This window comes from Amblyomma mixtum, chromosome 2 (assembly GCF_055824585.1).
Source record: "Amblyomma mixtum isolate Tamu chromosome 2, ASM5582458v1, whole genome shotgun sequence".
Classification (NCBI taxonomy): Eukaryota; Metazoa; Arthropoda; class Arachnida; order Ixodida; family Ixodidae; genus Amblyomma; species Amblyomma mixtum.
The window spans coordinates 171,973,344-171,986,303 of record NC_143013.1 but is presented as its reverse complement, the minus strand read 5'-3'; the positions used below and the strand labels follow the sequence as shown (position 1 = coordinate 171,986,303).

General features: G+C 48.4%; 1 protein-coding gene across 2 annotated transcripts in view; it reads left to right on the top strand.

The window, feature by feature from the left end:
• Positions 1–12,960, top strand: part of LOC149361618 (uncharacterized) — a 63,319-nt gene that overhangs the window by 22,758 nt on the left and 27,601 nt on the right. For both annotated transcript variants that reach the window (XM_089572737.1, XM_089572736.1), the window contains exons 6-8: positions 1,027–1,286; positions 8,990–9,171; positions 10,635–10,677. In XM_089572737.1, the coding sequence (XP_089428863.1) occupies positions 1,027–1,286; positions 8,990–9,171; positions 10,635–10,677 (485 nt within the window). The remainder of the gene's footprint in view (positions 1–1,026; positions 1,287–8,989; positions 9,172–10,634; positions 10,678–12,960) is intronic.

Genomic DNA, 12,960 nt, shown 5'->3' with positions numbered 1-12,960 from the left:
AAACCCAAGCAGTGGCCTTGCGGTAGATGCAATGAATTTGCATATTTAAACTATTCTAAGACGTTTCCGACCAATCTTAATGCTTCAGCACTGATTTATTCCACTATTTAAATTATTCCCTTTCTTGAAGATGTTTGTGTTACAGGAATGACGACAACGCCTACGCTGGTTTTTCTGCGACACGGGGTCCTTAACACTATCGCTTTAAAAGTAAGGTCAAGTAACGCTGCTATAGCTTCGCCTAATCTCTGAGTTCGTTAGATTATTCGTTCTTGGTCTGGCACCTCAACAACTTACAACGCCTATTGACAATACTGCTTGTTTCTGTTGTGTCCTGTATGTGAGTATCTCCAATGTGGTCTACATAAGCAATAATAATAATAATAATAATAATAAATGAATCATGAAAGAGCACAAGTTGACTTCTGAAACAAGCGACTTGACCAAAACCCAAACCCGGCAGCCTCCAGGTGCAATGCCACTGATATGGCAGAGCAGCATCGCAAAAGCTAGTTGAAATAGATCTTTTATGCGATCTTAAGGCTCAGAGAGGATGAACGGTGTATTTAACGTGACGCCACGCTCGCTTTACAAAGCATACACCAAGCGAAACCACGGGAAAGAAATACGACAAATGGTCTTTTGAAAAGCTCATTTGGCGTCGGTGACGGGCTCCTCTACAAAGACGACGAATTGTACATAGCCATTCAAGAAGCCAAAAAAAAAAGGAATGGGCACGGGCACGGCATGAAATGCGACGAGAAGATAAATAACCGATGGTCCCTATAGGGATAACGGAGTGCATTTCAAGAGAAGGCAAGCGTAGCAATTTACGGATGAAAGTAGGAAGTCTGCGGGGATAGGTGCCCGGAAGCTGGCACGAGATAGGGGATTGACATGAGAGAGGCAGTGGGGCTTCGCTGATGATGGTGACTTTAGAGGAATCCTTTGAGAACACGACAAAGCCATGCCCCTCGCACCAAGATTCAAAGCGAAGGCTGACTAGAGCGTCACTTCTGTCGCCAGCGGCACGCGTGCTTCCCCGCCGAGCGGAATGCGACGGAGCATGCGACCCGCGCCCAGAAAGAGGCCTCGGCGGACGACCAGTCGCTGACACCCGTGGAGGCCCCAGGGCCAGCGATGATGCAGCGGCGCGCCTCGATTCTGAGACAGCCAGGCGCCCTGCCCCGCTTTGGGGGCGTCGGCCGAGGCGCTGTGGGCCGCGGCAGCCTGGGCCGCAGGGCGTCGGTCGTCGACTTTGGCGCCGACGAGTACGCCGCATACGTGTGAGTATGCGCATGCGCCCACTTGGCACGCTATCAAGGTACGAAGGAGAGAGCGCGCCAGTTAATTGAAGAAAGAAAACCTCCCAGCCATACTGCTCTGCCCGGGGGTGAAGAAGTGACAGTGGCAGTTTCTTTCACCACAGTCGGATACAACCAGGGTGTCGAACCGGAACTGAACCCGAACCCGAAACCGGAACCGAACCCGAATTTTCGCCAGGAACCGGAACCGAACCGAACCCATAATTTTTTCGCCATCTTGGAACTGAACCCGAACCGGAACGATTCAAAGGAACCGTTCCGAACCGGTTCGGGACCCGGTTCAACCCCAGTTTTTTTGCATCCCGGCCTACGTCTTGTTTTCCGACAAAATGAGATGATCTATGGCATAGATTTACCCACCCGTAGCTGTCTGCGCTGGGAAGTGAGAAAATTGTACCCAGTATATGCGACAGCAAACTTACAGGAGATGTGGTGCCTGGGAAGAAGCCTAATTAACCCTTCTGTAATGTACTACCGCCAATTCTAAACACTTATAGAGTACGGTCCACTGTTAAAGGGAACATGCGATCGCGTGGCCTCCGCGCTTCGCGGGGCGCTGCCGCCGAGAACTTGTGGGAATTGTCGGCACAAGACGCATGTGCAGTAAGCATGACGGCTGGTCACTCCGCGCATGCGCCTGATGCCGCCTATTCTCGCCGCATCCAGGCGGCAGGGCTTCCTGAAGCGCAGAGAACACGCGATCGCATGTTCCCTTTAACAATGGACCGTACTGTACGCCAGGTTTATGTGAAATCTTGAGTTAGTATTCCTCCCCTTTTACATATTTGCGTCAATCTTTAATCAAATTGTTAGGACTGCTCTAACTCAATAAAGTACTACTGCCGCCGCGGTGACTCAGTGGTTATGGTGCTCGGCTGCTGACCCAAAAGACGCGGGTTCGATCCCGGCCGCGGCGGTTGAATTTATTTGGAGGAGAAATTCTAGAGGCCCGTGTACTGTGCGATGTCAGTGCACGTTAAAGAACCCCAGGTGGTCGAAATTTCCGGAGCCCTCCACTACAGGCGTCCCTCATAGCCTTAGTCGCTTTGGGACGTTAAACCCCATAAACCATAAACCAATCAATAAAGTACTATAGACACCAAACTTTTGCTTGCGTGCTTTCTTCTTTCAAACAATGCGTTAGGCATTGGGGTACATAGAGCACCGCGTGGTGTTCACCAACACATAATCAATAATTTATATTTGAATTTCTTCTTGACCCTGTTTCGGTTTCACCAACATAACGATGGGTGTGACGTGTAGTGGAAATTAGGTCACGTGAGGGGCTATAAAACGGCAATGTAACTGCTGATACGTCGTTCGTTGTAATGATAGGTCTTGAAGCCGGCTGATTTAAGTGCTACAGTGAGCCAAAACAACGCATCAGCGTTTGTATTAGTTTTCCCGTGCCTCACGTGACCTAATGTTGAACTCACGTAACAGCCATCATTCGGTTGATGAAACCGAAACATCACGGAAGAATAAATTCATTTCTAAATAATTTACCGGCAGTAGCCGAATACCACACGGTGATTCATGCATTCTAATATCTATGGCGTCGTTTGAAAGGAGAAAACACGCAATAAAACTGGGTGTCTATAGGCATCTTAGTACCGATTGAGAATGCCTTCCTTTTCTTTGCGTCATTTCCCACAAATAGACGAAATATTAGCGTGAGGACCCAACAATGTTGTGATGGTGGTTTTTGAGAAAAGGAAATGGCGCAGTCTGTCTCACTTCTTGATGGACACCTGAACCGCGCCGTAAGAGAGGGAGGAAGGTGGGGATGAAAGAAAAAAGAGAAACAGGCGCAGTAGGGGTGGGCTCCGGAATAATGTCTACCAGCTGCGAATCCTTTAAGGGCAACTGCATAGGTTATAGAAATCGACGAGATTAAAAGGGTCAATTTGTGAAACTTCCAGGTAAGGTATGCGAAGTACTTTTGGCCTAGAATTCGAAACGGTGACGTAATCATCAATTAAAATTGCGACGGCCTTCAAGCTTCTCCGCAGCGCACAACGCTAAGGGGGGGGGGGGGGGGGGGCATGATGACGTCATCGAAAGTATCCGTACATTTCCAACGCAAAAACGCCTTTGAAAGCAAAAAAAACCAACGCCACCGAAGTCAAAGCCCGCCGAACGTTGTTTGGCAGCGTCCAACGAGGCACGGCAGGGCGTGGCTGAAGGCAGCAGTAATTTGAAATCATAGCTTGCGTGACGTCACATTGAACTTCGCCGCACTCCACGGTTGCTTATAGGAGAAGTGCAAAATTTATTCATCGATTACGTCACTATTTTAAATGGTCGTGCAAAAAAACTTAGCATGCTTTACCTACAGCCTATATAGATTTGAATCCTTGAGTATCGCGAAATTCTCGAAAAGTGGCGCAGTTGCCCTTTAACGTGCACTGACATCGCGCAGCCCAAGGTGCCTTTTGCGTTTCGCCTTCAACAAAACGTGGTCGCCGGAGCCGAGTTCGAGCCCGGGTACACCGAGCGCCCTAACCACTGAACAACCGCAGTGGATAGTGCAACATTTACTTTTGTGGGCGCTCATTGTCTGAGACAGCAAGTTCTGAATAAAACCCCTCACGATGGGTCTGTAGGGCAATAAAGAAAAAAAAATGGCTCAATGGCTGTGGAGCTCGGCTGCTGATTCCAAAACTACAAAAACCAGCGTGACGTCGAAAATCCCCAGCTGGTCTTAGTTAATCTGGAGCCCTCCACTACACCGTCTGTCATGTAGCCCCAATGTCTACTCGACACGTTAAACCCGAGATATTACTACTAGTATTACCAAAAGAAGGATGTATAAATTGGTGCAGCTTCTTTTTCTTTTAGAATCCGCATATTCTTGTTTGCACGCGACGGAAATAAGCAACGAAAAGCGGGCTCTTGGCAACGGTGGAGATGTACTAATGAAAAAAAAATAAATACCGATTACACCAAAGGACAATGCGGAAATACATGCGCTCGCTGGCATGCGATAGTTATTCCGCCCAGAAAGATGCTACTGCGATGAAATGCAACTACGATGAAGTGATTTCGTTATGCCGATTCGCTGAAATCGTTCTGCTTCTAAGAATTGCTGCCAGTCGCCAGCGCGCGGCTCCATCCGCTGTTCTCGCACTGCTCGATCTTGAATTCTCTGTCTGGCGACTTATATCTACTTCTCGCAGTCATATTTGCCGTTCTTAGTGTCTGACACGACAGGCTTATGCTTTTTTGGCGTTTTTTGCGTTGAACGCTTGGGCGACTGAATACGTTGAGCCTTCGCAACAATCTGCCTCGGCTATATCGGGTACAGGTGGATGGAGAGATGGGTGAGTTTTTGAAGGTGCATTTTTACCAGTGAATGCTCTGATGTACGCCCACCGGAGTGTGAATCAAGGATGAAGGCTACACGTACGCAGCGAAGTTATTTTTGGGAAAGCAGGCTATACTGCTAACGCAGTAAAATGAATAACTAAAAGAGTATGCATAGTCTAACCTCTGACTCCGAGCGGGGTTCGTACTAATGGCGGCGCAACAGAAAACTTTGTTTGCAGATGCTTTAAGCTATTCGGCTATCTTGTAGGCTTTTTTTATGGTTGTTGCATGGAATATTTGGAACCTCTCTGACCCTCCTCATGCCTTACTTGACCGTGTCGATTTCAGCGATCTCGGCATAAGGCATGCCACCATAACTCCCTGTCTCCGCCCGCACATGCTATGCATATGCATACCACGCGACTAGCATGGCCAGCAAGGATTTCAGAATTATCTAATCGCTGTTGTGAGTTGATCCGCGACAATGGTCAGTAGCTTCGCTTTATACGATGCCCCTTTCTCACGCGCACCGCGCTTCTTCCATTCGGGATGCTTTGCCGAGCCGGCGAACACGTACGCAATGATTGCCCTCGTTGGCCATCGACGCGGGTTTGGCCGGCGGTTACTTACTATTTGAATAGTACTTACTATTTCAACCGTGCCTTTTTTAGCGTTTACAGTGTTACTGGACGCCGGACTTAACGGTTAGCGCTGCGCACAGCAGTGCCGCCTTTTAATTCCATTTCTGGGTTGACATGTTCTTTCCGGGGCGGCGTCGTGAAGGTTTAGGGGCGCTATTTCATTTGCGTGCTTAGCGGAAGGACGACCTCTACAACCTCGGGGTAGTTCACCGCGCCACCTCGTTCGCTATAACCGAGTGGTGTGGCCAGAGTTGCTCGCTGTATGTGCGACGAATTTCCGTTGCCCTTATGCATATTTTCATAGTGGCACCACACCCGCTCGCAATAAGCGAGCGTTCGTTATATCTGCGGCCATTAAAGTGGGCTCCACTGTACATCCGCTGACTTTGTTTTAATACACTAGTATCAAGAAAGTCTAGGTAAGGCTGTATATGTATGGGTAGAGGAAGTAATGCCCGATCGCAACATTTGTCATCTGCCTTGTGGAGAGGCCGTACAGGTAAGTAAAAGCGAAGAGTGAGAAAACCGAATGAATCAGCACTCGCGAGCATGTCCAGAAAAGACAGGCGAGCACTTAGTCACCTATTAAGCATAGCTGCCAGAAAGGGGTTGTTTGTCGCTTTGGAAATAAATGCCTGAAACAAGTTGGTGGGCAAATGGTGCATGCCAGATTAACCCCTCCGTCTCAGTCTATAAGTGGCGGAAAAAATTGTGTGGACGCAAAGGTTGCATTTGATAGCGCCCCAGGAAAAGTAACAAACATTCTATCACAAACAAATTTCTTACTTTACAATAGCGAGAAGACACGATTAACTGAGTTTTAGAAGATACTGCGCTATAGGGGCTCAGGATATATAATGTGAGCCACAAAGGCGATGTCGAGTAGGTGATTTAAATAAAATATGTTTGGTAAGTTCTGCATGTTAGGGAGAGCCAGTGCTCCCACGAGGCTCTCGTTGGGTGGGGGATGGGCGGTGGAGGGATTCTCGAACATATTCTTACCATGTAGTAAAGGAGGGGGGGACTGGGAAGTCGGTTTCGGGGTGACGGAATGGTATCTGCCTGTATATGTATACGTGCCAACACATGACAGTTTCGTTTCTCAGTAGTGCGCGGGAACGTAGAGGGCACGTGCGGCGGAAATTCTGGTGCCCCGTAAGTACACTGCGTGCGAGACAGTACCAACTGACTAAAGCTTCAAGGGAGACCTATTACTCGCGCTACGGGGTCTCCCAACAGGAGGGTCTTGTAGATGCAAAATCCATCGGCTTTTCGTCCTACACCTCATAAGGTGGATAATAGCGTATATACATAGCCGATTTCCATTAATTTCGAGTTCATTTCATTTTGCGGCTCTTGAGAACATCTCACATTAAACAATTTTTTCATGCTCAAGTAACGCAGTAAACACGACAAAAGGAAGACGGGAGACGACACGAGCGCAGACTAACAACTGGTTATTTTATTCTGGGAAAAGTATATAAAGGCGCAGGACACAGGAAACAACCCCAAAAAACAGAACAAAGGTTAAAACTTAAAAACCATGTGGCGCATGCACATCACACCCTGACGTCTTTTTAACGAAATTCGAAGAGTATCTTCCACAGCAGACGGCACTCCCCTATATCCTGGACCTCACACAACACCAAGAAAGCCTGACTCCTTATCTACCAAATTGATAGATGGTGAAGCAACACACTCATCGGCTTCCTTCCAGATCCCATTGGCCTCGACCAACTCTTACAAATGTAACGGGGTTATTAAACAGGACACTTGTCTTATCTACTGGGGGAAGCAATCGTTGCACTCGCTGCAATGCAAAGCCAAGTTGTAGACACCGCTACTTTTTTCACCCATCTGTGATGTTCGAACAATTGCTCATTGCTTCCCCAATTAGGAAGACAAGTTTCCTGTTTAATCACCCTGATCGAATTTGTAGGGAGATGGTCGAGGCCTTTATGATCAGGAAGGAAGCAGATGAGCGTGTTGCTTAACCATACATCAATTTCATTGATAAGGAGCCAGGCTTTCTTGGCAACTGCGTGAGCTCTAGGAGATAGGGGAGCGCCGTCTACTATAGAATATAGTCTTCGAATTTTGTTGAAAAAGATGTCATGACTCGACTATGATGTGCATGCGCAGTATGGTTTCTTTAGTTTTAATCTTTGCTCTTCTGTTTTTTGGATTGTTCACGGTGTCCTGCGCCTTCATATACGTTTCCGAGAATGTAATCACCAGTTGTTAGTCAGCGTCTGTGTAGTCTCCAGACTTCCTTTTGTCCTTTTTCATGAACCCTTAAAAACTAGCCCAGTTTTATGTTCTTGTAAACAAATCTTTGGATTTTTTATTTTGTACCGTGATGTGCAAGAAAAAAGAAAACGCATAGCAAGGTTGACTGAAACCCCTCGGCGTTATAATTTTTTTTTGTCCTGAACCCGTTTGAACCCGTTTGAACCGGTTCGAGATGGTCCGAACCGGTTCGAACCGGAACGAAATGGCCCTCTGGAGCCGAACCCGGAACTGAACCCGAAAGGCGTGAACCCGAACCCGAACCGAACCCGAAAAAATGCCGGTTCGACACCCTGGATACAACTGAAGAACGAAGCGTCTTCTTCCTTTCAAAGGACCTCTTACATCCAACGACGTCGGCCGGTTCTCGTGAGCATGCTAGCGCCAAAGAGATGAAAAGGAATGGTCTCCTCCTTCCATTGTCTGGTATCGTCCCCTCCCTGGATTGTCACGCCGCTCCTTGCACTGTCACGCTAGCAGGTTCATGAGAATCGGCCGACGCCATTGGCTGGAAGGGGGTCCTCTGCCGGGAAAAGGCGCTGCGTTCTTGACTTGCATCCGACTATAGCTGCTCTCAGGTTCATGAACTCGGACCGCGGCGGTCGTATTTCTATGGAGGTGGAATGCTACAGGCCCGTGTACTGCGCGATATCAGTGCACGCCAAAGAACACCAGGTGGTCGAAATTATCCGCAGCCCTCCAATACGGTATTCCTCATAGCCTCAGTCGCTTTGGACCGTTAAACCCTATTAAACCAAACCATCATGAAACACGATACCGTGGCCACATCCTGCACACACCCGCAACTTTTTTTCACGTTTAGTGTATGAACATGTGATGCTAGTGTGTTAGGGGTATTCAGCTTCTTCTCAATACCTACTCCACCTACAACTCCAATACTACTCCACCTTAGCGGGGTTCCCCTAAAACATTGGACCAACACCTTTCCCACTTCGAGTTATTGATCAGTTCGCTCTCCCCCTACCATATCTTAGCCGTCCTGGTTAGCTTAGTTGGAAGGGCGACTGCTCCGGTGAAGAGGTGGACCCGGGTTCGAACCCTTGGACCAGGACGAATTTTTCTTTAACTGCGAAGTTTCAGTGGAAGCTGTATAGTTTTCCTTTGTAGCCGTATGGCTGCGCTTGGATGGATGTCAATGAGTAATTACTCCCTTATTACAAATCTACTCCACCTTGGAGGATTACTAAAACATTGGACCAATGAGTATATTCCATGGTTATGAGCGAAAAGCATATATTTTCCTTGCGTCCAATTAAGTTTCCTTGGGACGAATGACGTCCCTTGGAACGTTTTAATCTTTTGCCTAGAAGTTACAGCAGAATTCCTTTGTTAGCGATATGGCTGTTCCCTTTCACGTTGGAGCCCTGTGTACATGCCTTCTGCTTGTTGGGCGATCGCGCGCAGGCCCGGAGACGTGGTTGAAAAGCCGCGCATCCTGTCGGACACGAGCCCCTCGACGCAGAGCGCCGCGGGGCAGGCCTCATCGACGTCGCCCGACCGCCGCTGGCTGCCCCGGAAGAGCATCTCGCTGCGCAAGGCGTCGTCGCGGGAAGAGTCGCGCGGACACCGGCCCGCCTCCTCGTTCGGTATGCCGCTTACCTCGTCACTACCATAGGTCCATCTACACGTATGCGTTGTTCACGTCGGTTGAAGGGTGCGAAAGACTGATACCGCTCATTCAATCACTGTCACTCAGTCAGCCAGTCAATCAGTCAATCCATAAGTCAGTCAACTAGCCAATCCGCTAATCAGTGAGGCTGTCGGAGCAACCGATGAGAGAAACAACCAGTCAAGCAGGTCAGTGGGCAACAAGCCAAAGAGTGAGGCAGCAAACCATGCAGTCCATGTGACAATCACCCGACCTACCCATGAAACTGAGAGCGACACGTTTGTTCGTGTGCGTGAAAGCAATGAGTATATGTTCGACTACAGCCTCAATGGCACTGTAGCTGGGCATCCTGTACATCCGCAGTTCTTAATGGTGCTGGCTCTGCTTTTATTGAAGGCACTGTAGCTGGGCATCCTGTACGTCCGCAGTTCTTAATGGTGCTGGCTCTGGTTTTATTGAAGGCACTGTAGCTGGGCATCCTGTACATTCGCAGTTCTTAATGGTGCTGGCTCTGCTTTTATTGAAGGCACTGTAGCTGGGCATCCTGTACATTCGCAGTTCTTAATGGTGCTGGCTCTGCTTTTATTGAAGGCACTGTAGCTGGGCATCCTGTACATTCGCAGTTCTTAATGGTGCTGGCTCTGCTTTTATTGAAGGCACTGTAGCTGGGCATCCTGTACGTTCGCAGTTCTTAATGGTGCTGGCTCTGCTTTTATTGAAGGCACTGTAGCTGGGCATCCTGTACATCCGCGGTTCTTAATGGTGCTGGCTCTGCTTTTATTGAAGGCACTGTAGCTGGGCATCCTGTACGTCCGCAGTTCTTAATGGTGCTGGCTCTGCTTTTATTGAAGGCACTGTAGCTGGGCATCCTGTACATTCGCAGTTCTTAATGGTGCTGGCTCTGCTTTTATTGAAGGCACTGTAGCTGGGCATCCTGTACATTCGCAGTTCTTAATGGTGCTGGCTCTGCTTTTATTGAAGGCACTGTAGCTGGGCATCCTGTACGTCCGCAGTTCTTAATGGTGCTGGCTCTGCTTTTATCGAAGGCACTGTAGCTGGGCATCCTGTACATCCGCAGTTCTTAATGGTGCTGGCTCTGCTTTTATTGAAGGCACTGCAGCTGGGCATCCTGTACATCCCCAGTTCTTAATGGTGCTGGCTCTGCTTTTATCGATGATACTGCAGCTGGGCATCCTGTACATCCCCAGTTCTTAATGGTGCTGGCTCTGCTTTTATCAATGGCACTATAGCTGGGCATCCTGTACATTCGCAGTTCTTAATGGTGCTGGCTCTGCTTTTATCAATGGCACTATAGCTGGGACGTTAAACCACATAAATCAAACCAAGCCATAGCTGGGCATCCTGTACATCCGCGGTTCTTAATGGTGCTGGCTCTGCTTTTTTCGCGCGCTTTGACCAGCTTGTTTGTTTTCCTTCCAGCCATTCCAAGCGAGGAGTTGTCGAAAAGAAAACGGCAAATGAAGTAAGTACTGCAAGCTGCCGCTGAGCAACCTGTGCTGGAACTAAAAAAAAATCGCCGTATACAGCTAAGCTTAGCGGCGTAGCGCATTAATCAACGAGAGCTGTTCTCTGCGCTAAGCGGCTACGCTTGTCTAAGCGCGGTTTTCTGTTTACTGTAACCTCACAATAAGCAATACAATCAAAACTGATTTTTTTTATTGCTTCTCGCAACGCAACAGTATAGCGACCTCTGGTCGCTGAAGTTAGTAGTGATTCACTCCATGTATAAGAAAGGGAAATTGGGCCCAGAACTAATAATTACAGTGCCTGAGCTGCTATGCTACTCGGCTGCTGACCCGAAAGACGCAGGTTCGATCAGGGTCGCGGCAGTCGAATTTCGATAGAGGCGAAATTCTAGAAGCCAGTGTACTGTGCGATGTCAGTGCACGTTAAAGAACCCCAGGTGGTCGAAGTTCTCGGAGCTCTTCACTACGGCGTCCCTCATAACCTGAGTCGCTTTGGGACGTTAAACCCCATAAACCAAACCAAACCAAACCTGAACTATAATTCTAATAGTTATCAGCCTCATTAAGTACAGGAACACAGAAGAAGACTGCAAGATGGTATCGTCTTGTCATAGACTTCTCCTGTGTTCATGTACTTTCTGCCATCATGTCTTTCAAAATGGTGCACTCCATGTCACTAACAACAGTAGAAGTCTCAAACAATGTCAGTGTACGTATTTCGCGTTGTCGTAGGCTTTTCGCTACATCCTAGACTAGCTGCAGTCATAAATCACGCATTTCTTCGGAAGTGGTGGCCTCTGTGTGGAAGTCGCACGCTGGCAGTAACGGGTCGGACAGGTGCGACTGCGAAGAGACCCGGATAAAGTGGTCAACTTCGAGCACTGTTCTACCCCTTGCGGAAAGCAAGCACAAAGCGATCACCACGCCGTCAGGGAAGCGCACGCCACACATTTCTTCGATGCTTTTTTCCCTGTCACCCACCAAATCCATCACAGTGAGTGGTGTCGTGACTTTGCGAGCATAAGTCGACACAACAGCCTCGTTGCACAGCAACTTTTCTAAACAGGCAGCCTGGCCATATCGAAGGAGAGGGGGTGTAGTCATCTGGCGGTTTGCCGGCGCTCTTTTCTCTTTTTTTGCGCCGGGTGTTTACTTCCCCTTGCATTTCCTCAAAAACCCATTATCATCCCATCCTTTCCCTCGTGTCACTGTTGAGGGCTCCACAGAGCAGTGAGACAGTTACTTCGCCTGCCAGTCTTTCTACTCCCAAACGCATGACAGCATGTCTTTCCTCCCCTGTAAAAGCCACTGTGTTCTATTATTGAGGTTAAAGGCCCGCGTGTGCGCTGCGATGTCAGTGCTTGTTGAAGAACCTCGGTTATTTGAAATTAACCCGAAGCCCTGCACTGCGGCAACTCTTCCTCTCTCTCTGTTCTTCCACTCCCTGTTGGTGTAGTTGAGGTGTCCACCGAGGGAGACACTTGCTGCGCCTTACCTGCCCTTAACCGGTTACAACTGTTCTTTGGACCACGCCGACGACTACTACCGACTTTTCGGCTTGAAATGGCCTCTGCGTGACTATCGCCAGTTATGCCTTTAACATTACCTGTGCGATCCTTGCCGAGTTCTCGGCTCGCCCAAGACTATTACTTTGATTCCTTCACCACAGCGCGGTTGTGTTCTGCATCCGGAACAATGGAACACGTTACGGCGTAGCAACGCCATTGGAGCCAAATGGCAGTAGTTGGGATTTATATGTTCTGCTATAGGGCGCTCAATAGAACATTGGTTGTTTTGCAAGGACCCCGCCATTATTGTGCGGGTACATAGATGAAACATGTTCTCAAGAAGTAAAAGGCTCTTGTACTCGTTTAGTTAAGCCAGGCTGTTTATATAAAAAATACAGTCGTGTCCGGAAACTCTGTGTTCTTTGTCCTGGCTACTGCAAACACATTTCGTGGCTTGTGTCAGGGTACAACTTTGAGGGACTCTGCATTGAGAGTGTTGAGCTGCAATTTTCTTATGTCGCGTTGTAGGCTTCGTATTTGCAAGAAGGCGCGGCATGGAAAATGTCACTCCGAGTAAACACCGCAAATATGTTTGAGTTGTTATAAAAGGAAAGACGCAGTCCCTGTCGCATCCTGGGTGGAAACGAGAGAGAATAAAAGTTAATAGCAACATTAAAAACCATCCCAAAAGGGCTTCTCAGTTAAAGAGCCCTCTGGCATTCCCCTCCAGCCTAGTGCGGTCAAAGGGAAGGGAGGAAGGTGGGAGTGAAA